Consider the following 27,987-nt stretch of genomic DNA (forward strand, 5'->3'; position numbering starts at 1 on the left):
CTACTGGCACCGTCTTTGTACAATTGCAACACGTCTTAAAGATGTTGCAGCAAAGCAAACAAGTTGGTCACACTTGATTTTTTTGTCAAAATGTGATTTCTTTGTGCAAGAGAAGTTTAGACGTCCATTAAGACATTAGGGCATCTGAATCGCTTAAACATTAAGTGGTTCTTTTTTCTTTTTTTTTCTTAATCTCAACATTTAAAGAGTATGGAGCTGATAGTAATTCTAAACTTCTAAGGACAAAAATTTGTTCTGTTCTGGTGCGGGAGATACAGTAATGTACTCTTTCATATCCATGTATTCTGAAGGGTTTTTGGTCAAGAGAGTACACAAAATCAGGCTCAGTGAAGCTGCTGTAGCTTGATTTTTTATTAAACGGACACAGCTGAAGCTTTTGTTGTGAATAGAAACATAAATGAATTTGGTAAATTACATCTTTACATTGCAAAACAACGACCGCATTCTCCTTTCCACATACAGTTCAACAATCCTATATCGATAACAATGATTGGATATGGCTCAGAACTAATTCTCCTCCTGGTCAGAATATTAATTGTGGTCAAACTCTAGACTTCTGTTCCAATAAAGACAGGGAATTGATTTGCCGATGTGCTTCATTGTTATTCTTGTGGCACGCTATTTGTTTTTCGTGGGGGTGAAACAGTCTGGGGGTAAAATGGACAAGCTGGAATAACAGAATCGAGCGGAGGCTGCGGACGCTAGGTGTCACCCTTGTGACTTTGAAATCTGCCAGCCCTAGACAGGATGTGATGGCGGCTGAGCGCCGGTTAGAGTCAGGCAAGCAGCCTGGCTGCATGGGAGGAGGTGTGCGTGCGTGTCTGCGTGCAAAGGGCCGGCTGTAAGCGAGTGTCGCTTCCATCTGAATGAAAAGAGTGAGATTTCAAGGAGGGCGATGACAGTCTGCAATATGTGCAGAACGACTAAACTTCATATTCAATCCTTTTTTTCTTGCCATAGTTTCCTGCTTGTGTTGGCTGAGATTTAATGGTGGTAAACTGGTCACATTAGATGGAGCCATAATGTCAATTACCCATTGTGGAGATAGCACAACGGGCGCCTTGAATGTGTTGTTCCATTATGACCATTAGCTGTAGGTAGGATGAAGGTCACGGTGAACCCAACTCATTACTGGCCTTATTAACAAAAGGTTTAATATTTACAGCCATTAAATGGCGTAATAAAAATCATTATCTCTATAATTAAAAACACTCTGTTGTAGGCTTTCTATGGTTCTCGTGTTCATTACAAAGTATTTAACAAAATAATGAACTAATAGCGATAAAAAAAAATACAACAACGCTAGCATCAAGGAGGTATGAAACAGACAACTGGCTGTGACCGTTCGTGGGGTAAAAGCTTGAGAATTTCTTTTTATTTTATATAAATCTGAGTTACTATTGATTCCCCCCCCCCAGCTTGTTGTTACATGGAAGCCATCATCTAGGCCTATAATATTTGTTCATTATTGGAAATTGCCTCACCGTGGTGCCCGGTGTTGCTGAAGTTCAGAACATTAGATGCATGACAGCCACGTCTAGGGTCTAAATGATGCAACACGATGCGTGCACTTGCAACGGTTGTGGGCTATAGATCAGCAGGCCGTGGCTGACTCTAAAATATGCAGCATAAGCCAACAGTAAACACTGTCGAGTAGTTTCGATGTCTGCTCTGGCACGGAGGTGACCACACCTTGACGTATCACCTCTTGTCTCTAACAAAAGTCAAAAACAAGAGCGAGTATTCTCCTGTTGAAGATCTGTATAGTAAAATATGACTTGTTACATTTAATGGAGCACAACAGTAGAAAGGAACGCAGGGGCAAATCTGTGAAAACTTATCCGTGGGTTCGCTTCTCCGCTTCTGCTGGAAGAAATTAGTCTGTTACTCTTGTCTGTGGCATTCGTGGGAGTCTTTTCAAAGACCCCCATGGGTCCCCAGACCCTACATTTGGAACCGCATTCTAACGATCATCTAATACTCAGCTTCGTGTTTCGGCGTGTACGACGTAATTGCCCGTCAAGTCGTCCATCTGCAGGAGAACAGGTAGTTGGCCGCGTTTCATTGCTGTACTTTGCCCCACCCACCAGCAGCTCCAGCCCTCCTGTGTAACCCCTGATTGGCTGAGGAGATTGCGGGTCCTCAGACCGAGCGCTCGCCTCGGAGCTGAGAGTTCGCCAGTGTGCACCAGTGAAGCGAGAGGAGCGCTTGTTGGAGTCAACTAGACAGCCTTCTGGCAACGAGTAGTGATTTCTTTTTTTCTGCCTCAACCAGGCTGGATATAGGCGACTGTGCTTCAGTTTGCTGCAGCTAAACATGAAATGCGTTTTGAACATACAGTAGTGCTCTGACAAGGTTTCCTCCCACAGGCTTTTGGCTACATTTTCATCGGATTTTTTTTTCTTTTTTTCTGTGTTGCATGGACTAATAATCGGGATATGTGAAGCCTTTTCCAACTGACACAGAAGGAAATCAATTAGTAAGTAAAAGCTTGAAGACTTACGGAGGGGACGAAAGACTAAATCTGCTGGAAATAAAAAGGTAATCGGGACTTGAGTGATGTGATGAGACATTCCTGCAATTGCACCCTCTTTTTTTAAGCAAAGCTATCCGGACTTAGGCTGTTGAATAATTTTGCGACTGCTGATTCTTTATTTTATTTTATTTTTTTCATCAATTGTTTAAAAGCCTATAGCTGTCTATCGATAAGGAAATTTGACCACTGCCTGTATTAAATTGCACAAAACAAGATGTTTATTCAAAATGCGACTTAAATATTGACTGGGATAAAGGCTGAAAATCTAACACGGACTTTTAAGCTCCTTTACTTTATCAACAAAGAAGATTTTTTTTTTAAATTGTGGACTTACTCAAAGGAATTTTGTGTCTATGCAGTCCGAACATTTATTTCTAGTTCCAGCCCACTTGAAAATGGACGATTCATCGCACGAGTTCTGTGTAAGACCACTTTGCCGCTTGATAAGAGCAGCACGGATTTATTCGACTAAATCAGTACTGTGAGAAGATTCAGCATGTTTTCACAGATCTGTCGTCCCCAGTGTTTCGTCCGCTGCAGTAGACCAGAGGATGTTCCCTGCCTGTGGAGAGTGAAATAGGCTAAGGCACTTGTTAGAATTTTAGCTTTCACACCTAGATATAATTTTCATACATACGAGATTTTCATCACTCAGATACTTTTTGGACATTTTAATGAGATGGTTAATTTGCATAATTTTTCCAGTTGTCTCTGACGTGTACCTCTGTGCGTAATTATCAAGGTCTTTGTTAGGCACAGGAAAAGTCAACAGGTACAATGCAAACGAAGGAGATGGAATTAATACAATTAACTGCTGTGTTCCTCCTTTTTTGGGTCGGGACTGAAGCTGTTATCAATTTAAAGTATGGAATAAACGAGGAAATGAGGGCCGGGTCAGTGATAGGAAACGTGACAAACGACGCACTAAAGCAAGGATTTCAGATTGCACCGCAGCCCCCGTACTTGAGGGTCATATCCAATTCACATCCTGGATATGTTGAACTGAGTCCAGCAGGAATTCTTACAGCCCAACAGAAAATAGATCGGGACGTATTTTGTCGACAAAACCCAAAGTGCATTATATCCCTAGAAGTGATGTCAAACTCTATGGAGATCTGTGTCATCAAAGTTGAAATTGAGGATTTGAACGATAACGCACCCAGATTCCCTACGAGCCACATTGACATAGAAATTTCTGAGAATGCTTCCCCTGGTACCAGGTTTCCCCTAGAGGGGGCAAGCGATCCGGACTCGGGGATCTTTGGAGTGCAATCATATTCTATCACTCCAAATGAGCTTTTCGGACTAGAAATAAAGACCAGAGGGGATGGGTCGAAAATTGCTGAGCTTGTTGTGCAAAAATCGTTAGACAGGGAAACTCAGTCCCACTATACATATGAAATCAGCGCAGAAGATGGAGGAGACCCACCAAAGATAGGTGCGGTCCAGTTAAATATTAAAGTAATTGATTCTAATGATAACAACCCCGTTTTTGACGAGCCAGTGTATACAGTTAATGTGATGGAGAATTCCCCCCGTAATTCATTAGTCATAGACTTGAATGCAACGGATCCCGACGAAGGCACTAATGGAGAGGTCTTGTACTCGTTCAACAGTTACGTCACCGAGAAAACGAGGGATGCTTTCAAAATTGACCCCAGAACCGGGGTTATCACTGTCATTGGTGATTTGGATTATGAAACGACGCAAATATATGAAATCGACGTCCAAGCCAAAGATCTAGGTCCAAACTCTATCCCAGCTCACTGCAAAGTCACCGTGAATGTGATGGATACTAACGATAACCCACCTGTCATCAGTTTACTCTCACTGAACACAGAGATGGTGGAAGTTAGTGAAAACGCGCAGCGTGGATATGTCATTGCGCTGGTGAGGGTGTCAGATAAGGATTCTGGGGCAAACGGCAAAGTGCAGTGCAGGCTGCAGGGTAATGTTCCGTTCAGACTACAAGAATATGAGAGCTTTTCCACTATACTTGTTGATGGCAGGCTGGACAGAGAGCAAAAGGACACATACAACCTGACCATCCAAGCAGAGGACAGTGGCATCCCCCCTTTACGCGCCACAAAGTCGTTGGTAGTAAAAGTCACAGATGAAAACGACAACCCTCCCCACTTTCTTAAGCCACACTATCAAGAGATGGTGATGGAAAACAACCTCCCTGGCTCATGCCTGCTAACAGTATCAGCTGAAGACCCTGATCTGGGGATGAATGGCACCGTTTCATACTCAATAGTCCCTGGTGAGATTAAGCACATGGATGTAAACACATATGTCAGCATAAACCCATCAGGCCGCATTTATTCAATGAGGTCGTTTGATCATGAATACACTAGGACTTTTGATTTCAAAGTGCTGGCCAGAGACAACGGCAATCCGTCTTTATCAAGTAACGCAACAGTGCGCATCGTCGTGTTGGATGTCAACGACAACACACCTGTTATGACAAACCCTCCGCTGGTTAATGGCACAGCGGAAGTTTCTATCCCAAGAAACGCTGCGAAGGGTTACATGGTGACCCAAATTAAAGCTGACGACTATGATGAGGGGGAGAACGGGCGGCTGACCTACACTATCTCAGAGGGAGACAGGACTTTCTTTGAAATCGACCAGGTGAACGGAGAGATACGCTCCACCAAAATGTTTGGGGAAAACGCCAAATCCACCTACGAAATCACAGTTGTGGCGAGGGATCACGGCAAGCCCTCCCTGTCCTCTTCGGCCTATATAGTGGTGTACCTCTCTCCAGACCTCAGCGCGCAGGAGTCTATAGGACCTGTCAACTTGTCTCTCATCTTCATCATCGCCTTGGGCTCTATCGCAGCTATCCTGTTTATCACCATGATTTTTGTGGCGGTCAAGTGCAAGAGGGATAACAAGGAGATCCGGACGTACAACTGCAGGTACTGACTAAAGCCCGTGCGTGCTTGTGTGTATGGATGTATAGATTTGTGTATGCAAGAGGGAGAGAGAGAGAGAGAGACATTTTGTGTGTTCGCAGTCACGCTTGAACCTGTCAGTTGTCAGTGCATTGCTTTTGTTATGCAGCATGTAAAGGCTTCTAATCTGAGGACAGCAGATTTCTTTCCACAGCTGAAATTGAGTTATATCTAAATAATCTCTACTGCATTAAATCAGAAACATTCGCTAAGGCCCACTGTTCCGTGTTAGCGGAACATGATTGATGGATTTAATTCTTTCATTGTAACCAATTGACTCATAAATATGACGGTTCAACTGTCATGTTCAATTTGCGGATGTGTTGCCGGACAATTAACGCCCCACTGGCTCAATAGCAGAACCAGACATTTATTATTTAACCTCCACCGTGGCTGATTGGCTGTTATCAGCTTTAATCTAGTGTGATTATGGATAGTCCTCAAGGATCATTCAGGCTCCCCTCTGCCTTTCTCTACAAAAAGTATAATAATGTAAATATAAATATAACATAAAAAGAAAAAGAGTTTAGATTCTATGAGAGTATGTAAGTCATATCCCACTCATTAACTATGAAGACTGCTTCATGGAAAGGAGCAGATTATTGTGTTCCTGAACTTGCATAGCGGATATTCTGTTGTGTTCATCAGTCTGAACATCAGTTCTGGCTTTGATTTCCCCGTGCCACATTACCACTAAATTTACATATAGATTGGATTTGAGAATTTAACCTGAAGCTATAATCATATTTTGCTCCAAACATTATTTTGTTGATTTAAAGTTACTTAATTTTTTTTAAGCAGTGGTGGTCATGAAAACGTGAGAACTGACTTAAGAATAATTGTTGTTGTTTTTTTCACCATTAATTACAAATGATGTACATATATGTATAAAAAATGTTCCCTTGAAATTATCACAGGCGTGTTTCAACACTCTTAATTGCAAAGATTGGACTTGGACTAGAGAGTTCTAAGAGGAAAACATAATCACAAACTATGTCTCCATCACAGTCGACCCCTTTTTTTAATTGTTAACAAGAGACACTAATATCTCCTGGAAAAATGTTATAAACGTGTTTTTATTTGAGCCTGTTTGGAAATACAGGGAAATCTATTTATTGACATCTCGACAGAAACATTTCTCACATTTTTTTTAATGTCAGTTGTGCATTTTCTTCAGAGAAAAAAACCCCAATGATAGACAACAACAAATTCAAAATTCAGAACTGCTCCCAGTACTTTGCTCTCCGAGTGTGCGACACTATCCCTGCTGGGTGCTTTAATCAGCACTGATGTGCTCTGCTTCTCAGTCGCCACCTCGAATATGAGGAGCAGTTGTCTCCAATTTATTGCTTGTCCTCTGTCAGTCTTTCTGACTCTGAAGATTTTCCCTCCCAGATTTCATTGTGGGCACAAAGTAGAAAGAAAACATGTTAAAATGATAAATGAAACAGCGATGAAGCATTTTCTACCCTTGCAGCTGCCCATTTTCTTTCCTCTGAATCAAGGAGGAGCAGAATGGGGGTTGTTTCAAGATGCAATCTGAAAGACAAAAAGGAAAAAAGGAAAAAGACAAACTACAGTGGTGCACCTTCTTAGTCAGTGTGATTTTAGGAATGATAGAGGATAAGTGCTGCCTTTCAGAGAAGAACAGAGGTCAGTGAGGCCTAGTAAAGCAGAGACATGTTTGACATCAGAAAGGATCGGATACATTCAGGTAATTCAATTTACTTGGCAGCTATAGTTTTGTTATCAAATTATTGTGGGAAACAAACCATATCCCCCATGCCATAAGGTTAAAAATGACCCTTTCCAGTCTTTGAGGTAATGCAGGTGGTAAAAAGGATCACATATTTTCTTGAATATGTCTAGTGAGGGTTGCACTGATCACTGCAGAGTATTTAGCATCTGTTCTCCTGTGGAAAACTGCAGGGCTGTGTGAAGAATGGATATTTCCCCCAGTCTGAGAATCCTTTGATAAAACATGGCTGTGTTGCTCATTTGCTCTCGTTAAAGTCAAAATACTCAGTTCAAGTTTGCAGCAGCCACTGAGAGCAGCTAAATGAATTTGAATCTGCAGTTCTCCTGCACTCCGTGTTGCTAGTGGGCTCCCTTGATAATGAAAGAAAAAATGGAATTAGTGTGGGATGTGTGCTTTGAATGTGATTGCATATACTGCCGATGCTGCTCGGTATCAGTGTGCTCTTTTTGCTGTGCTTCTGTGGTTTTGGCATGTTTGCATATTGTCTGCCTGTTTGTGACATGTCAATTGTTGAGCATGCAAATGCAAACAAACAAGGGATAACAGCTCCACTGCAAGCTTCGAGTGGAAGGTCACTTACGTGCGCTGCTCCACCTTTGGAAAAGGGCAATTATCCCATGGTTGAACAGTGTCCTAGCTGGCATGGTGGGGAAACTTTTTGACCATATGGGCAGGGGAGGGGGAAGGCAGAACACTGCTTTATTGAGTCTGTTCAGTTTCTTCTACTTGCGCAGGGTCGCGGAGTACTCATACGGCAACCAGAAGAAGTCCAGCAAAAAGAAGAAGCTGAGCAAGAACGACATCCGCCTGGTGCCCCGAGACGTTGAAGAGACAGACAAGATGAATGTGGTGAGTTGCTCATCTCTCACCTCCTCGCTCAACTACTTCGACTACCACCAGCAGACCCTGCCGCTGGGCTGCAGGCGCTCTGAGAGCACCTTCCTCAACGTGGAGAACCAGAACTCACGCAATGCAGCTCCCAACCATGGCTATCAGCACCCGTTCACAGGGCAGGGTCACCAGCAGCAGCCAGACCTCATCATCAACGGCATGCCACTGCCAGAGGTGAGATAAAATCCACTGTGCTCTGTCCTTGATCCTTGGCTGGGCTGCTTTGGCTTTAGAATACATTTTAAATTTGAAACTGATTCCTGTGATTAAATGCAATGGTTTAGGAGAAACAAAGAAATTGTTACTTTTGTAATTTTAGCATTTAGTTTGCTTGATAATAAATAACAGGTATATGTGGGCAAAAATATCTAAAAAAAAAAAGGGTCCAGGGATATGTAGCATTCCACTGTACCAAAGAACACAGTGCCAGTGAAATGTTGGTCTATTATTGATGGAAAAGCTGAGCCACTGAAATGGCAATATGTCAGTCGATCTGAGAGGAATCCTTCAAGGCATTTTAAGGTGCTGAGGCACTGAAGCTGTCCTTTGATGAGAGTGCTTTGCCAAGCAGAAGTTGGAGGCCTAACAAAGTGGATTATTTGGCATCTCTTACTCCACTTGTTTTTTTATTTCTATGTGCTGAGCAATTGCAAAAAAAACCAGGAGTTTGTCCACCTGCCAGATGTATTGACCTGGCTAATCACCTCTACCTCACAGCATTTCAGGTGCTAACAGAAAGAATAATCATTGCTTAAATCAGTATGTCGTCCATTTGGCTACAGCATTACCGCATGGCTGCTCTGCACAGCCAGCCATTGAATTACCCTGACACACCATGCATGGCTCCAGCAGAGCAGTGAAGGTCTGACTTGAAAGGCTATTCAAGCTGACAGGTGTATGCCGACCAGCTGATCCTTAGTTTATAGATCTTTTTGTATGTATGAACTCATCTATTGGATTCTGTCGTCAACCTTTCTTTTTTTCTTCATGACCCACTTCTCCTCAATCCCATGGGAGAGGGGGACATTTAGATTTGTATGTGTGTGTACTTGTATCAGAGTATTTACCACACCCACTCATATTAGTGGCAAGCTCCACATATACACACACACCCTTGTAAAGGATGGTTACAGTCTCCATTTGACATTCCAGTGAGGAGAAGGTGGGGGTAGGGGGTCTTAAAACAAGGAACACAAGATGGATATTGATATATTGACTGGATGATCCTGAAAGATCCAGGCACCAATGGATTGTGAGAGGTCAATGAGACCTACTTACAGGCATGCTGATTTACTGAGCCTGTCTGAGCTGGTTCCAAGTGACTGTGTGTGAATAACACAGGTGGAAAAAATGAAAAATGTAGTTGTGTCAGTGGAGGCAGAGGTGTGGGATTCAGCAGGTACATGAAGTGACCAGTTTTCTGTGATTGTGGCAGCTGGTAGGCAGTGCTATGCAGGTCAACACAACCCTCCCTCTCTCTCTCTCTCTCAAAAAAAAATCTACAAGATATCCACTAACCTGGTAAAAAAACAAAAACTTGAACAGCATCCTGTCTCTTTGGCTGAAGCATCCAATAAAAGCCCGTTTGCCGCAGGATCAGGACACCCTTTATTTGTTTCACCTAATGAAAAAGGGGAGAGGGAGCAAGTAAGGAGAAAGATTGATTTTGATGATTCCATATGCAAAGCTTAGAGTTGTCTTGATAGAGCTGTGTGAGGCCAGATAAAGAGATAAGGAGTGAGCCAGGGTGAATATTGAGTCTTAGTGCCAGGTGTCTGAGCCTCGACCACGTTTTCTCATTTTCTTGGAGGCAGTTGGTTGGCCTAATAGAGGCTGGGGCTGTTTAGCATGCAGCTTCCCTCTCTCTCCTTCTTCCACTAGATGTTGACAAACATCTCTTTGACCCGACATTTGCACATTTTCTGGACCGAGAAAAGAGAGTGTGTGTGTGTGAGATTCACTAAGTAAAGAAAACAGTATCAAGAGCATGCCTTGTCCCCCAGCAGATAACCCAGCACAATGACATTGTCACTGTTTTCTTGGCTCCCCATTGTGACACTTGCAAGAGACAGAGGCTATACAGGATGTACAAATGTTACTCTTAAATTAAAAAAAGAATGTTTTGGTATAATTACAATGCCATTTATAGCACAAACAAACAGCAGTGGGATGACTGTTAATTGCTTTGTTACAATGAGAAAGCTTGGGCTTGAAACCACTTGACTCCACAAGTCCTCAACCCATATCCCATTGACTGGCTAGGACACACGAGTGGCTGCACTGTTGTGATTACTAAGGCTGCTTTGTCCCCAAAAATTGTTTTCATCCTGAGGGCAACCTCGTAATTATCCATGATTCATTTATCCTTGGCAGAAGAGCCTTTTGTTTTTACACCACGGCACAGTGATGTCGCTGCATTTGTTTATTTTCAAAACGTGTAGTTTAAAATTATCAGCCATCAGAACCTTGTCAGATTTGGTTTGTTAATGGAGGGAAACAGGATATGGGCTTGTATCTGTTTGTAATTTATGCTTTTGATCAATAGAAAGTTCTCCTCTATTGTTAGTTCATGTGGGGCAGCGAGAATCCTGCTTATGTCAGAGCAGCTGGAGTCGAGCTTTTCCTGCGTTAGACAAAGCATGCTGGCACACACACACACACACACACACACACACACACACACACACACACACACACACACACCTACAGCAGTCTTTGCCAAGATAACAGTGACAGGTCTCCCCAAAGGCCTCATACCTGTAGTTGCATTGTGTATATTGCATTCTCCCTCGTGAGAATGTGGACCAGTATATCATCCATATACATCCCTAAACATTACTGTCCATTGTTTGGAAAAGCATCAGCTGTGAGATGTTTGTTAGACCTGCCTGTAGTAGCACTAATATGAATGCTCACAAGAGAATAGAGCTGTCTTCCATGGCTTAATTATAGTGAATCACTTGGTGGGGGAGACAATTATACAGTAAAGAAATAGCCTTTGGCTAGAATGTGTTTTTGAATTTGTAATGTGTACTAAGGCTCCTCACACCTGTGATTCCAGATAATGAGTATAGCAGGAAAATGAGTTGTCTTACTTCATCGATTAGCCTTATTCAGGTAAGAGATCTTTTTTTTTGTAGGGAGGATTTATCAGAACAAGGTGATGTGTAAAATTGAAGAAAAAAGCGATTTGACATTGTGTTACACAGTGTAAAATGCATTCGGTCAAAAGTATGTTTTACAGGATAAATTGATTGATAACAGAAGCAGTCATCCAACAACCCAGCAATCCATATGCCCACCACACCCCTTCAAATACACTGTCCAAGTTTTAGTTATATAACAAGAAAAAAAAGTACCTTTTGTGTTTGCACTCGCAGTCAATCAAAGTATGCTAAATAAGAAAAAAAAAGAAAGAGATCTGCGTATCTGTCTTGCTGTTTTTCCCGTTAGTAACGAAGACATTTTGATATTGATGTAGGAAAGACAACAGGGAGTGGTTCCAGCGAGGATGCACATCCCTTGCTATCACTTCACATCGGGACAATATGCATGGGAGCATTCAGACGTGTCATATTGAGCATGCAAAATAGATGTCATGCTGTCAGTGCATACTACACATCTGTTGAAACTGCCAATCTCCCCCCACACATGTACTCGTGAATACACAGGCACACACAATATTTCTTATGGAGTGTCACATTTATTTGAAATATGGGCTGTGACATTATCATTTACATCATTATGACTGACTCAGAAATCTCAGAGAAGGAGGAGTGAGAAGCATATTTCATATTTTCAATAATCAAACAATGCTGTGAATTTTGCATTTAAAGTACACTTTTAGTGTCGTGTACTGCCGGCGCGTGGAAATGTTGCTAAAATGTTTTTATTTTAGTGTCATGTTTAGTGTTTGATCTCACAGGACAGTTCTGGTGTCACAAATTTACTGGTGTCTAGTTCTGGTCACAGATATACCTCTGCAACTCTGAATAGTTTGTCAAAGACTAATCGTGTTAGGAAAGAGAAAATGACAGTTATACAGATGTCGTGCAATAAGGGGAGGGATACATAACACCTTGATCTTGCATTTTATTTCATTTATTTATTTATTTTTTGATGCGTTGGAAGACTTGGGTGGGGTATGTTACATTCTTTAACGTCTCCTATTTTCAGACCGTTTGAAAAAGAATCGTTTCATCTACAAAAGCCTCAGAAGCTCACTGATTGAGTGGCAGTTGAACCTGTTAATTATTTAGAGAGGTTATTTGTAAGGTAGAGACTTCAGAAATCTTGTGCTTTTCAAGTGTCAGTGTTTATAAAGTGAAATAAAGCAGCATCTGTCAAAGAAAATTAAAAGTGTGATGTGATGTGCTTAGTGGCCTCTTATATCTGATTGTAATTAATTCGCCAAACTGGTCAAGCTGTAGCTGACAGAGCAGCGTTACTCAGCAAGATGGTTTTCAGTTCATGTACAACTAGTGCTAGTTTTACGCTTGGTTAGGTTTTTATAGCCTTGACCCTAACCCGCAACACCCCATCACCGCATGTCATTCTCGATGTCGCAAAGCTACAATGAAATGACATAACAACCCCAGGCAGCCAGTCAGAAGCATCCAGCCCCGCCGGGTTGCCGCCCTATCGTCAGGATCAGAGCATCCAGCCAAAAGAGTTTAAGAGTCAAAACACACAAGTGACAGCATCTGATGTACACATGTCACTGCATGTATCCTTAACTACATGTGACTTGCAAAGATTGTACAGAGGGAGTTATGCTGCAGAAAAATGGCAAGGCCTGAAAAATCGAGTCGAGACAGAGTGGGAGGGAAAAGGGGGGTGATATCTATTTATAGGATGTCAATGATTTTCTTCAACCTGTACTGCTGCAGCCTGAAACATGTTATTTTTCTGTCTAAAATACTGCATTGGGATGAGGAAGAGATTTTATTGCCCAAATCGTATTAACCGCGATACAGATAGCAATCATGTCGCTTCTTTATTGCATGTACAAGATGCTCTTCCCCCTTGAAAACACAAATATTATGATTACATTTGTGGACTCGTGAATGTGCTCCGTGGCACAGACGAACGACGGTGTTTTGAGTTTTGCACCACTCGATATCTTTCCTTTAAATCTCGACGGTCTTTTAAAATCAATCCTTTGAGGCGTGTCAGATTCGTTCAGCAGTTAAAAATCTCGAGTCAAATAACCGCGTACCGCAAGAGGCACGTGTCAGAAGATTGCACGCACACAGTTACTCTGAGCTAGAAAAGTAAAAGCATATCTACGTAATTGTTCCTCAATCTTTTGAGATGATTTTACTTAATCAGCTAAAAAAAATTAAAACCATGTCGACATAATCATTCCTCAATCTTTTGAGATAATTTTACTTAATTTGAGGAAGATACACTTTAATTTAGCTTTTTTCCCCCTAAATCTTTTAACCAAAGGGGTTTTTGTGAAACAAAAATATTTAGGTAATGGTTGTAGTCATATGCTAATTTCAGTCAGCTAAAAGAGGTATGACAGCACTGGGTTCGTACATTGATGGGTCCACCCCTAAATGAGAAATGGCAAAATGAAGAAAATGGACAAGGCGATGACGTTTATCGCTGGGGAAGGGGACCCTCATTACGCACCTTGTTAAGTCCTGCAAGCGATGCTTCGTGGATGTAATTACCCATTTAAATGAGTTTCCTCTGGTGTTGTTGTTTTTTTGTATTTTTCAAATTATGCTCTCTGACACAAATATGCCACATTTTGTTTTCTCAAGTGGAAATCCTGCAACACGAGGAGGACAACAGAGGTGTGCAAATGTACCATCACCAGTGATTTACTGAGACGTTTAAAGTGGTCATTCCAGCAGGTCACACTTTAAAAAAAATTTTTTTTAGCAAAGTTTATGTGCCAAGTCTGGCTGTTCTCGAGTGTGAAACAAAGCGGGGGTGAGGTTTTTCAGAAATAAACATGGAAATCAAGTAATACAAGTCTGAGGTAACTTTTCACACAGCTTCGGGAGCACAAGAATAATAAAAAAATATTATTAAAAAAAAAAACTTTCTCTCGTTAATTCAGATTTTGCTGCCTTTTGTGGAAATGTCTGTATTTACATTAATATAGGATAGGAAAGGTCAGCTTACATATTTAAAAAAATACAAACCCTAAGACTTGTTATGGCCAGAAGTGAAATCTATTTGCTCACAATATTATTTTCTTCGTTGCATTCAGTGTGTGTCAAGAGGAATGTGCCGATTGCCATCCCTGTGGCTTAAGAATATTAAAACAGAAGCATATTTACAATGTCTACTGGCATGCACTGGAAGAAAACATAGACACTGCTTCAATATATTTGTTCCCTCTTGCAGATAAGAATAGCAAAGGGCTTGCCATCCATATTTGGAAAAATAATTGTTTTCTTTCCAGATGTGTTATTGAACAACAAAAGCACAATGTTTTTGGGAAAGTAAACGAAGTGAGAAAAAAGTAATTACAATTCTCCTGTAATGACCGTTACGTGTGCCAAAAACTAATTTTATCCAAATGCACAGAGAAAAGGTATTAATTCAAATTCATAGATATCGGGCTTCTAATTTTCCCCTTGTCCTGTTTTAGTTGAACTGTGGGTTGTCAGACTTGTTACCACATTGTTAAAAGAGTTCCCAGGGCTTTCTCTTGAGTGCTGATGTTGTGGCTTTTGAATGACAGGGAAATGGGGGAGGGATTCTGTGAAACATAACAATAGTCGCTGTGAACAGAAACTTTTCCAAGCAGCCAGCTCTGACACCAGGGAAGAATGACCTTTCCAAGTGTCCTGTTTTTTGCCTAAAACAAAGAGGGAGCAGGAGGATCTTATGTAGCATTTCCCCCATCAGATTAAATGTCAACTTCTGCATGCATAATTGTAGAGTGGAAAGGAGCAAGACTTGAAGTGAACCAATTTGCTGGTGGATAGATGAATCCTGGGCTCACTTATTCACTGCATTGCAGATATTGTCACAGCAGTTTCAGGGACTCTAGTTTTCTTACACTTGGATCTATATTTTCAGACTGCACCTGGATTCGCGATAAGTCTTACACTTTGTGAAAAGAAAAGAAAAGAATTATCCATTTGTCGCTTGTCTGGCATTTAATACAATTTAAGGAAGGTGGATTAGACATTAGTCATTATATTACTCACACAAATGCTGCATTGTGCCATTGTTTTGTGCACACCGATGGTGAGTAGACCTTCCTGCTTCTCCCCTTTTTATTTTAGCACATTCAAACAGCACTTTTGTTTCTACACATAAACCTGAATTTGCGTTAGGGAGTCCATGTATGGGATGTTTGATGAGCACGGGGGCTGTTGGCAAGCGAGCCGCTATAGCAGCAATATCAGCCGCCTCAGAGGCATGCAGCAGTATGGCTAGAGAAGCAGCAGGGTAGCGTAATTGTGCATTGTTCATCCACACAACAGAGGCAGAGCATGTAATGAGCTGTAGCATTTTCACCCAACCGGGCTAATGGGCTATGACCGAGTGTAGGCCTCTCAAAGCCCCCCATTCCCTCATGCCCTGTGTGGCCAGTGTCTTGGGCCTCCTCTTTTCTTTTCTCCCACTCTGCCCTTCTTCTCTGCCTGATCAACGTCAGCAATTCATTCACCCCTGTTATCCCCTTCCTTTATCTCGCCTCCCTTACCCATTGTACCTCTGTCTAAGGCGATGGTAGGACCCCTAATGTGTTCAGTGTGTGGGTCCTTTTCTCATTCATGATGTCTGCAGACCTCTAAGCAGTTAGTGTGATTCAGCCTGACGCAAATCAGAATAGCTCATTGATGGAGCCCCGAATGCACTGTGATTACATTAAAAACCCAAACACTGAATACAAATAAAAGTTCAGGAGGCGAATATGCTGATGTTGTTTGTAGGGGATTTGATGTTAGAACTTGGCTAATTTTTCTATCAAAGGCTGTTTTGCATTTTGATTATCTAGTTTTCCTGAACGCAAATCAGGTGGGCCTGCTTCAATCAGGTTTGTTTTCTTGGGATTAAGGCTTTTCAGAAAGTGTCCAGGCATATTATTTACACCCATATCCATTTTCTAGAGAAGATGGGAATCCATTTCTTTGCTTGAGTGAGATTAGGTCAAGTTATGAAGGCAAAAATGCTTGGGAATAAATTAGATATCTACTCTGGGCTGAGTGTGGAAGATGAAAACAGTACCACTGATATTTATTATTGTCTTCCATGGGAGTTGGTAACAACTTTACCCCCATCTCGGGTCTCTCTTTTGGCATTATAAAACAATGTTCAGGGTTCAGTCGTCTGGCCGTGGAGCACAATAGGACAACAGTTTTGACTTTCCCCTCACGTCCATGATTTGACATACCACAGCACAGGCAGCCAAGTAGATGAATGAAAAGCACTTGGCCTCTGTCAGACTGCTCCGAGAGCAGCGCGTTCCCCAGTAACCTCCTTAGTTCAAGATTAGCTGTTCCTAGTTCAGTTTTATGGGAAGCTAGTGAACGGAGAAGCCAGCATGTCTGCACTTGTTAAATTAAAGATTGTTTATAATTTCTGTGCTTTAATGACAGACTGACTCCTCCTTGGGGGAATAAAGCAGGAAGGTCACCGTGGAGGTAAATTCAAGTGCTCTTATCAAGTTTGGGGACTATTACATCAAAGCAGACTCTGATGTATCAACACAATGCATGTACGTGCATGCACAGAGATGAACACAACATGTTCGCTCTGTAAACAGAGGGAAACATTTGTCCTCCCAGTTTGGTGAAATAGTCTCCTTAAAAGAATCAGTTTGCAAAATCTTTTGACAAAATTGACTGTTGGATCTTTGAAAATAAAGAAAAACTACTCTAATATATATTTGCTCCATGTTAAGATTTAGCCAAAGGCAGACTACGACTGTCATTTTACCACTGCTTGCATTTTTTCCTTCAGTAAATGGACCTAACAAGATATAACACATTGCTTTCTGAGGTTTGTCATTGGTGGCATACACATTTTATTACATTTGCATAGAACTAGGCTCCCTGTTTCCAGGTAGCATATCAGTTGCTTGCTTTAACTTCATCTGGGAAGCACTAGCATGAGAATGGTATCGATGATCTTGAGTCCCAGTAAAAAAAACATATGAGCATATTTCCCAACATGTTAAAATATTCCTATAAATTACTGCAGCATGAATTTGTATATCTGACAAAAATCAATCCAAAAGAATGTCAGAGGGAGGCAGACATGGGAGTAGTGTTCTGACTTTTCATTTGTTTGCAACCCAGTAATGATTATTTTAGCCTCTAAGCCTCAGATTTGGCCTTGTTTTGCTGTGGGAAGTGGCATCAATGGGGACGTAACAGCCCTGCCCTGGTTGAGAAGCTTGTCTGTAGTTAAGCTGGCCGGCAACCAGAGTCAGGTACGAGTCAAATCACAGGAGGTCAGAGACAGAAAGATAGAATAGTCACTTTAGTGGGGAATGGGTCAGGCTTTGTTGCTGTGCTACTTTTGTTAGTTTATCTGGTGGCTAAGTGAGAAAATGTTCTAATTATAGACCTTCATCATTTGCCATGTTTGTAGAGCTGGTAACAAGCCAGTTGCCAGCTTGCATGAGCAACTGCAGAAAGCTGACTTTTGGTTTAATTTGGAGGACTAGCTATAATCCAGACTAAGTCCCTTAAAGCTGAAGCCCCCCCCCCCCCCCCTCCTCCCACCGCTGATGGATTACGGGAGTGTCTTTAAAAGGATAAGGCCCCGCTTATCGCTGCTTTCCTCAACACTTTTTTTTTTGGACTTCAGATGTGGGGGTGGACAGTTCATCGTCACCCAGTGGGGCCAGTGTGGATGTGAGTCATAGAGATTAGGCATCTGATGAATGAGATCAATGATAATCACAATTTACAGTTTTTAAATCCCTGCTGTCACAAAGACATATGGATCCTGGTGTATGCCTCTTCTTCCACTGCATGAATTCCATTAGTGTGTGGACTCTAATTTAAAAAAATATATAAAAAACTAAAAATAATAATAATAATAAATTCGACATCCAACAACAGTTGATGAGTGCAGTTTGTATTGCAGTCAAGTACTTTTACACACACATTTATTAACTATATGACACAATGGCTTCAGTCGCTGTTGCTGAAAAATGTGGATTCAAGACTGCCTCAGAAATCATCCGAACGTATATCAGGATAAAATGATCGAGGTGACAAATAAAAGGATTGTGTGAGTTTTCCTGTAGTTTCACTATTAATTTAAAATGGTACTTGATTGCAGAAAGCTTTAATTCTCCCACCTGGTGTATAGTGTTTAATATTTGCTCCTGTAATAATATTTATTGATGGATTAGTTTTTTTTCTGCATTTATTATTAATTAAATTATTTGTTTTGATATCACTATATATCTGATTGGCATACATAGAGGAAAGCTAGGAAGTAAGGCAATGTGTGAAGGAAAAATATGAGCTCACAACTTCCTGTAGAAGCAAACACTAAGATGTTGATTTGTATGTTTTCGAAGCGTGTGTGGCTTCCCTTTGGACAGATCCTATTGTTTGCAGTCTTAATGGCAAGCTTAGCTACCTGTCTTCTACTTGAGCTTCATGCTTATCGAGCGAGTGTAGTTTTCAAATCATCTAATTTATCTAGAAAGCAAATTAGGGTAATTTTCAAAATTCTGAACTATTAGCTAAGTGCTGTGTGCAAATTAATGCAAATCACGAGCTCTTAAAAAGCTAGGTAAAGCATGCCAAAATTTAAAAACATCCCAGTTTTGTCGACAGTAATGTGAGGCACTTTGCTGTAATAAATCAACTTCAACATGCAAAACAGTGATAGTTCAGGTGACAGACAGTAGCTGCAGCAAAAGTCTTATACTACCACTTTAGGGCTGTTTTGCATCCCTCTTTGCTAAAGAAGTGTTGTTGAGACTTGTGGGAGTACGAGGAGGTGTGTGTTTTGCAGCAGGGGATGGAGACCAATCTAGCACACATAAGCATATGTGTTGTTTGAGATGCTATTTTTGAGTACGAGGCTGTTACTTATCTCATCGGGGTGTGATGGTGGCGAGGTGAGGGAGCAGAGTGAATTCCTGATGGATCAAGACTGAGAACCCTGAGCTCTCAGCTTAGGAGCAATCTGGGAATTGCAGAGAGAGCCAAGCCACATGGGGGGAGCATAGAAATAGAAGAACCTTCGGTGTGAGTACTTGTTTACCTCTGTGTCAACATTTTTGACTCAGCTCATTAACCTGTGCACTTGGGTAGATCAGAACATCTCTCGCCGTCTCCCTCTCTTCCACAATTAATAGTGATAACTAAGGGTAAGCATAAACACATTAAACTCAAACTAATGAACAGATGCAACAACAGTGCGATGGGGCGGCTATCACACCTCTAAGGCAGCGAATCGATTTCCGCTGATACCAGTTAACAGATACACCCTGTAGCACTTTCCTCGAATCTAATCATGGATCCATTTAAACTGTGTTAGCTGGAAGTCTACTTGCCATTAAAATGGGGTTTCAATTTTTATTATTTTGAGAGCATTGGTTAAAAACGGAGCAAATGCAGAGGTAAAGTAACAGCTATACGTTTTCGATCTCTGAAAGACAGAATAGGAGCTCCGCCTTCCTCCTCCCATTACACAAGCAGCCAGCATCCTCTCTAAATTGTTTTGCATGACCTTTGCTACAGTAGCTCTAATTATTACCATCACACAGGCCCTGTAAGGCACACAGCTAATTATACTGGATTTATCTGAAGGGGCATTGGTGCCATTCTTCATAGGCATGTCTTGGCTAGCGTCAGCGCGGGTGATCTAAACCCAGAATAAGGTTAATTTGGGTAATACAGTAATAGTAATTAGAGTCACGATAATTACAAGCATAGTTGTAATAACAATGAAGACCAGCCTATCAGTTATAGGGATACATATGGAATAACTTATGTAATTGAGAAGAACAGCACTGCCAAAAAAAAAGGGTAATGGTGAGAAGTGCTGTGCAATATGCATAATGACATTATTACAGAGCCAGATTGTTGCTGTTTCCCTCCCATTGCTCAGAATTGATGTTTGACAGTAGAAGTTGAAAGATATATTTTCAAAGGCATTGTGGGATTATTCGTTAATGTAGGTACCAGGACCTCTAGTCATTGCATCTCATAAAGAGTTGTTACTAGAGGAAGCAATATTTTTCAAAGCTCTAACATGAATGAAGAGGGGCAGTTGGAGCCGTCTTTTGGCTGGCGGGCAACTCTTGTAATGAGCCTAAGAGGGTTCCAATTATTCCACTTGCGATCAAAAAGGAGAAGGAGATTACTTCTCTTGCTTCTTTTTTCTTTGACATTTTACACAGTAACATCTTTTGATAGGGGCTGGGGGAGAGAGGAAAAACGAGTGCCTGATAGTCTTGAACAGGCTCCAGCAGTACAGTCCTTTCTGTCTCACACAGACAAGGCGATATACTTTCTTTCTTTCTTTTGACGGTGTTTGTAATAAAATTTCTTCTCCCAGTGCATGGTACATTAGCTTTTTCTCTGACTACATCACCTGCGCAAGACTGAGAGGAAGCTTTTGCATGACCGCAGGCTTTGGCTACAGCAGACTTGATAGCTGATCGGTGCCATATTTTTCCACAGAGCTAGTGTAAATTGTAAGGAGGAATCTTGGGTACTCACTCACTTACTGGATTTGTTTTCCTCTTCTACTTTGCATTGTAAGTCATGTTGCACTGAATACAAAAGGGAGTTAAATTATTTGATTGTGCACAGATTTTCCCCCTCAGCCTTTCCCAGATTACAAGTAAAAGCACATTAGATGCCTGGGGGTAACTAAAAGGATTTCTCCACTATAGGACATCAAACTATATCAGCCTTGGAGAAATAAACGATGAAAAAACAAAAGACAAATAATGTTATGTACCACTGCACTGAGACAAAGAGAACTCCTCCAATCTGCATCAGCACAGATAAACATCCACCCCTAAGATATGTTCTTGGTAGATAACAGCTTAGTGTTTGCAACACACACAAACACAAGCACAGAACTGCACAGAGCGGAGCTTTGATAAGCAACAAAAATTACTACATGTTGTTCATGGTGGCAGAACAAAAGGATTAAAGGCCTTCATTTCAAGAAATTGAGCTATGGAAAGGTTGATGCAAGGTTTAAGATGCATGTCAGTTTGAGAGATTTGACTTGATAATATAGTCATAATTTGAGGGAAACAAGTCATTTGCTCAGGTGTATTTATTTGTGCATGTGTGTGTAATCGTGTGTGTGTGTGTGTGTGTGTGTGTACACGTCTGAGAATACAGTGCGTCCCGTTCCCCTGTTGATGCACTGCGGGGGTAGGAGGCAGAGATCCACCGTCTGTTGCTGTTTTCCATGACCCCGTATGTCCCCTCGCAGTTAAAAACGATGTTTGCCCCCAAAGACGGCCCTAATACAAATTAAATTAAATGAAGTCACTGTGGCTAATCCCTGTGTGTTTCAGCTGCTGAAATACCCCCCATCCTAACTCTACCCCTCCCTTACAAATGAGTGGGTCAAGGCTGCTACATCTGGACTCCTATCCACTGGCCCTGCTCTCAAGCTGCTGCGCTCCCAGTCCCCGGTGGAGCAGACATCAGGCCCCGCTCAGACTTTCTGCCCCACTGCGACTCTGTGTGCGTGTGAGTGTGTGTGTTTCTGCATGAAAAACAAAGTGTTTTAATGTAAATCCGTGTCGTGCAATTCTCTTTCTGACTCACATAGTATTTATTCCCCTTTGCCTGCTTTCCCTGTGCGCCTGTGTGTTTCTTCAAAAAAAGGTTTATTTTAGTTACTAGCTTATGCGTTTCACACGCGCTCCTTGTTTACTCCTTTTTAAACTTTTTTCATAAATTTATATTCAAATATAAAAGACAAAGAATTCACATTTAGACATTGTACTGAACATTAGTGGTGAAATGGAAAACAAGCACTGGTGTCGTCACAAAGCATTAGTTGTTGTTTTTGTTCCGTCTCCGTCCTGATGGCAGTCTGTCACAGTCCTGTTAACAAGCTGGATTTACAGATGCAGCGGAGATGTGCGTGCGGCTAATACTCTGCTGTCAATCCCAGCACCGATAGCTGTCTAGAAGGATTCATCCCAAATATTATCACCAGATGTGAGTCACACTGGAGCACCAGCAAATAGGATCAAAATGCTAACTAGGCCTCCGTGGCCGAATCGCTGATAGGAGTGGCCCATCTCTGACAAAAGCTAAAAGATCCGTTAAATAAAAGCCCCTTTTTGCTCTACATACTTTGGCATCAAGCCCAATCAGTAACCCCTGATCTGAGCGCCAGCTCTGATGTGCGAGACAAAGTGCATCAAGTGAGTTTTAGCAGCTGGTCTACACAGATAATGTGTTTGGGGGCTTGTGGGTTATGAGGGCGGGAACGTTTTTCATGAGCTTGAGGCTAGAGTACCTGTTTGTACGTGTGTTTGTGCATATGTGTACGTGTAGCAACAGTATGCGCATTTGTGTGTGCAGTTCTCAGCACCTGCACACATGCCCTTTGAAAAGCTCCATCACCCCTCCATCCAGCCAACATGCAGTGTAAACATGGTTTGTTTGAGCGAGTGGCCTGGGGTTGTTGGATTAATGAGCACTGATGAAGTTCCACTTGTATCCTAGGTGCTGCCTCCCTATTTGCTGGAGTGGCTGTGATGTGGTAGTGTGTCTGGAGGCGGTGACTCATTCCCTTTACCCAGTGTCAGATTAAGGCATGTCAATAAACAGACCCACTCAATCCATCTCCGAGTGACTGCATCCGCTCACAGAGCCTCCCAGTCTGTAATGAGCTGCTGCAAATCTCCATCCAACTAAAATGTCTGCAAAGATGCCTTGTCACAGTGAGCAAGACAAAAAAAAGAGAGAGCGAGAACACGAACAAGAGAGGCTACAGCAGCACCGATGTGACTGGCAGCCGCCTTTATGCCGCTAAGTGAGATTGTACAAGAGTTCAAGTTGATCCGCTCGCCACGCACATTGATAGACTTCTGTCGTCATGTGCATCAAGTTATTCAAAAATGAATTCCAAGTTTACTGATTTTGAAAGTGACTGAAAGTTATGCTGTTTATTCAGTCACTGCTCTCACGTAAGCATTTAAGCAGAATGTGTTTACATAATCTGCAGTGTTTCTGAGTGTTTCTTTTTAAGGCCCAGCCCAGGGGAGGTGGGGAGAACCTTTGGGGATATCTTGTGCTCTAATTCAGCCGCCTCCCCTCCACCCAAACTAACTCAACACTGGCTAATGTAGGCCACAACTGAGCAGTGAAATTGCTATCTAGTAATTCTCTCAGAGAAACTAAATGACTGCTTAAAACATGTGTTTGTAATGCTTATTCCTAGAGGGCCGGAAACCATAAAGTCTACCTGGATTAGATGTTCTCATTGATGTTCGCGGAGTCTATTCAGAAAATCACCACCTACCTTTCTCATGCGGCGCCATACACACATTAACGGATTTTGGGATGAGAGGAGTGAGAAAACTTTTCAGTCTGACATCCAAATTAAAGAAAATCCCTCAAGACTTGCCTAAAGGGGAAGTTCCTGCCATTTGAGTTTGATTGGGCTCCACAGGCTTTAAGAAAAGTAAGCCGATTTCTTTGAGGAAACAGCATTGATAGTCGAGGCTTTTTCTTTCCTCCCCCTTATTTACTATGTAAAACCATGGATCCTAATGTCATGGAGAAGCACAGGTTTTCTTTGTGACATGCACGTAGCTTGAACAGCCCTGAACGCTGAACAGGTGTTGAATGAAACCTTATCCACTTTTATGTGGCTGGTTGAGGCAGTAGACACCTATTCGCTCTAATTGGAAGCTATAATTCCATCGGAAAGCCTTAAAAGCAGCAGACAAAAGCAAAACAAAAGCACCCCCCCAGGAAACCAAACAGCCACCAACAGTTTGAAACATGTTGGGCCCAAGCAGTGATTCCCTGTAAGACAACAGCTCTGACTTAAGCCTCTTTAGCGTCAGCCGACTCCGCTGGAATGCAGACATCTGCAAATGGGGGCTATTATTTAAAATCTTTTCATCATGCTGAAAGGGAGGGAAATATCTTTGACGTTGAGCAGCTCATGAATAATGAATGCTGTTTCTATCAATGTATGTATAATTAATCACATCTCTACTAACTGGACTTGTGTGGAGCCTGTAGTCCTGAGTGACATGGAGACTGGTCTGGGCTATTGTCTCTGTTTCAGAATAGAAGACGGCCACGCGGTCTGCAGTTTTCTTTAGATGTTATATACACAGGTGGAGGAAGCAATAGAATTGGACTCTGGCCGTTTTCCCCGTCCTTTACGCGGACGGGTTGACGGGGATTGTGTTGTTTTGAATGGGCAAATATTTGCTCAATTTCACACGGGAAGACGAGGAAACACAGGCAGGAAGGGCTGTCGTAGTTACGTATCTGTGTCATTGTTTTTCAGAAAAGCTGTTATTTAGTTTGCTGTGACAATAATGAACACTTAACAAATGTGTTGATGGATACAAGTGACCTCGCAACAGCATTTATTTCACCCTTTTTTTTCCAGTTACAGAGAGTGTAGACATGCACGAACTACAGCTGGGCGAGAGGAAGTCTTAAAAACCTTTCTCCACAGAATCACTCAGTTTCGTGACATGATTGATTTTCAAATGGGCTTCTGGGTTTGGGGTGAATTGATGGCTGATGAAGTGAAATGATGCAGACAATGTGGCAGGTTATTTGTCACACGTGCTCCCCTCTATCACAATTGATTGTGTATAATTTGAGTTTACAGGAGAGTCAGTTAATATTAAATAGTAACAACTCTCTGTATTCATCACAGCAGACCCCTTTAAGCAGGCAGAAATAGAAAACGTAATCTCATCCAGGACCACGGCTGTGCCTCAGGCACTCTTTCACCCTTTTTACCGCTGATCCTCCCTCAGGGGCCGGGGCCTCTCTAAAGGAAGAGGGAAATCTATAATCTAGCAGATGGCAGAGGGTCTATGGGAAATTTTATAATCAGGAAGAAAGTGGTGATGGTGGTCACTGGGTTAGAGGGCAAAGGTTTGGAAGCTAGTGAGGGTTATTGCATCTCAGGAGCCGAAAAACTTTCCTTTTTTTTCTTACACGGTAAACAATATAAGAAGCAGACTGAGTCTGAGCTGCTTAGAGACGTTCCTGGGTGCAGACCTAAAGACGAGGACAGCGGGCGCCAGCACAGACCTGCAAGTCAGGGATTGCTGGAGCAGTGCTTTTGTAGGGAAGTGCAGATAGAGGGTGTGTATGTGCGAGAGGATGAAAGCTCATATTCGCAGTGTACATTTAGAAAAGAGTATTAAGAAATAAAAAAGGAATATGAAACTGTCGGTGTCAATATGAAATATATTGGGTTTTATAAATAAACTTAAAAAAAACCCAAATTTATATATGTGTTAACAGTCACTTTCATAAACTTTTATTCTTTTCTTTAATTTCCTCGCTTTCTTACTTTTTTCAACTCTTTTAGTTGAACCTAGAGGGATAATGAACCCATTCTTTCTTCCCTAATTGCAGCTGGTTTTTCCTTTAACCTGCCCGGATTGCTTCCCTCTCATCCCTTGCTTTAGCAATGGGATATCAATAACAGGGAACATTATGTTTAACATTTCCTTGTGAGGCCAAAGGGAGTCCTTGATAAACAAAGACTGAGGCACAACCACAGACTGCTCAAACACAAAGTGGAGGTCTGCTCAAATGCAAAATTTAATCTGACAGTTGTAATAGATTCTCTCTGGTCTGTTTTTCTTTATCTTTAAACTGTGCATTTCAGTGTGGCAGTAAGAGCATTTTGTGTCCACATGGAGTACGGCTGGATGTTTTTTGTCAGCTAAATTGATGACATTTTAGAGTTGCATCCATGACAGATGCGAATCGCTCATATCTGTAACCATTTTGTCTTACTTTTAGATGCGTAGCCTTTTTAAAGCCCCCGTCACCCAAATGTCTTCAAGGACATGTGTCATTCTTGCTGTATTTCAGAAAAAGGTTGATTGCTCTGGTATTAAAGTGAAACTTAATCTTTTGCATTTTTAATTTTTAACACACACACATATATATATGATATGTATATATATATGATATATATCATGTTTCATTCCACTTGTTTTCTTTAGATTGTAATGGAAAACCAATTTAAGTATAAAGCAAATAGCTGTTAGCAGCATCTTTTTTAAATAGCATGTCATTAGTGCATGATGTTTTTTCCTTGTTTAAATGTTACTCTGTGCCATATCAGCCTCAATAATACATACAGTAGGGCAGCTGTGTGACATTTTTTTTTCTCTCTTTTTCTCTCCTATCTGTGTGACATCTGCTGAACTTGTCGGGTGTTTACTGGTGTAACAACTGGTGTCTTCACTCCCCCACTCCTCCTCTTCTCTCTGGTGCTTCCCATGCCCCCACACAATGAATACACTTGCATCCAGACTGCAGAACCAATTGTCACGCTGGGAGGAAGGCAAATCAAATCTTACGGCAGCAACTAGGCGAGGAGATTGCTTTTCCTCTCAGCTGCAGAGAAGCAAGTCCACCGTCCCTGTGCTTCGGGTTTTGCTGGAGAGAAAGAAGCAAGGGGTGAAAAGGGGAAAGCTATTGGGCTGCAGCAACTGGACAGCAAGTCTCCCAGAGGTCAAGTCTCACCCATTTCCTCCCATCTTCACCGTCTCTCGCTCCTCTCTACTCTCTTTTCACTCCGCTCCCCACTCATGCTGACACTACCTATCAGTCACCCGGCGACACCAGGGACTACATTCCTGCCTCCAGCCCTCCAGATGAAACGGAACAATAATTATGGGGATAGAGTGGCTCTGGCCGCCAAACTGGGGCCGCTCAAATCACAACAACACATTGTCCAACCTGATTAAGTAGCCATTTGTGGCATCCTCGCTGTAGTTAAGCAGTCCTCATCCTCTTGCCTGAAACCTGACCTCCCAGCAAGATATATTGACATGTCCTCCAATTTGAGGTTGGTTAGAAATGTGGGGGAAGACATTACATTTCTTTACAGGAAGTTCAAGCTATTATTCCTCAGAATAGGCACTACCGACTGACTCATCAGTGGACAAGAATAAGCCTTCACATGATAGGCGTTCGCCTAATTCCACTAACAATTTGATAAGTGGAGAAAATAAACCACATTCTTGGTTAATGGGGAGCTGTAAAGTGGATGAAGAGCTGATGTGGAAGAGATGGTGATGCAACACTATCGACTAGAATATTATGAGGAATCTCTTTGCGTTGTACACTCTTGAAAGAGCTTGATGTAAAATCATTATCTGATATTTGCATTATCAAAAATACAGTTCATTTTCAGTACAGGGACAGCGTGAGAGCAGCGGCATACACTCCTCTCTAAGCAATGCTCACATAGAACATGTTAACCACACCAATTACAGGCGGCAGCCAGGGTGACATTTACAAGAAAATTTTCTATCTTGTCGTTTAAATTAAGTTTTCTCCTTGTTACTCACGCCTTGCATTTTCATTTCTGTTTTCCTGGATGCACAGCCGCTATAGCAGATGAAGCAGTTTAATGCGTGTACACTGCGATCAAAATGCAGCGTAGGTAATAATGTAACGCAGTAGCAGATCAAGTATCTGCACTGGAATCGTTACAGCAATGCGCAGAGACAATCTGATAGAGCACTACGCAGATATCCGTGAAAAATAGCATACTTTAAAATCTTTAATTATTGATTTATTTGGTTTACAGGTTACCTTTGATATAAAAAAGACTCAAGCTGATCAGGAACAAAAGGAGTCAGGGGTAATACAAAGGAA

At 41.8% G+C, this 27,987-nt stretch overlaps 1 protein-coding gene across 6 annotated transcripts in view; it reads left to right on the top strand.

Annotated features, from left to right (window-relative positions):
- Window positions 1–2,167: 2,167 nt before the first annotated feature.
- Window positions 2,168–27,987, top strand: part of pcdh19 (protocadherin 19) — a 52,461-nt gene continuing 26,641 nt past the window's right edge. For 2 of the 6 annotated variants that reach the window (XM_026146116.1, XM_026146126.1), the window contains exons 1-2: window positions 2,169–5,481; window positions 7,993–8,341. In XM_026146116.1, the coding sequence (XP_026001901.1) occupies window positions 3,335–5,481; window positions 7,993–8,341 (2,496 nt within the window). In that variant the 5' untranslated portion in view covers window positions 2,169–3,334. Of the gene's footprint in view, window positions 5,482–7,992; window positions 8,342–27,987 lie in introns of all 6 variants that reach the window. The other 4 variants (XM_026146153.1, XM_026146135.1, XM_026146161.1 and 1 more) reach the window with 4 other exon arrangements.

Source organism: Astatotilapia calliptera, chromosome 2, assembly GCF_900246225.1.
Source record: "Astatotilapia calliptera chromosome 2, fAstCal1.2, whole genome shotgun sequence".
NCBI classification, from domain to species: Eukaryota; Metazoa; Chordata; class Actinopteri; order Cichliformes; family Cichlidae; genus Astatotilapia; species Astatotilapia calliptera.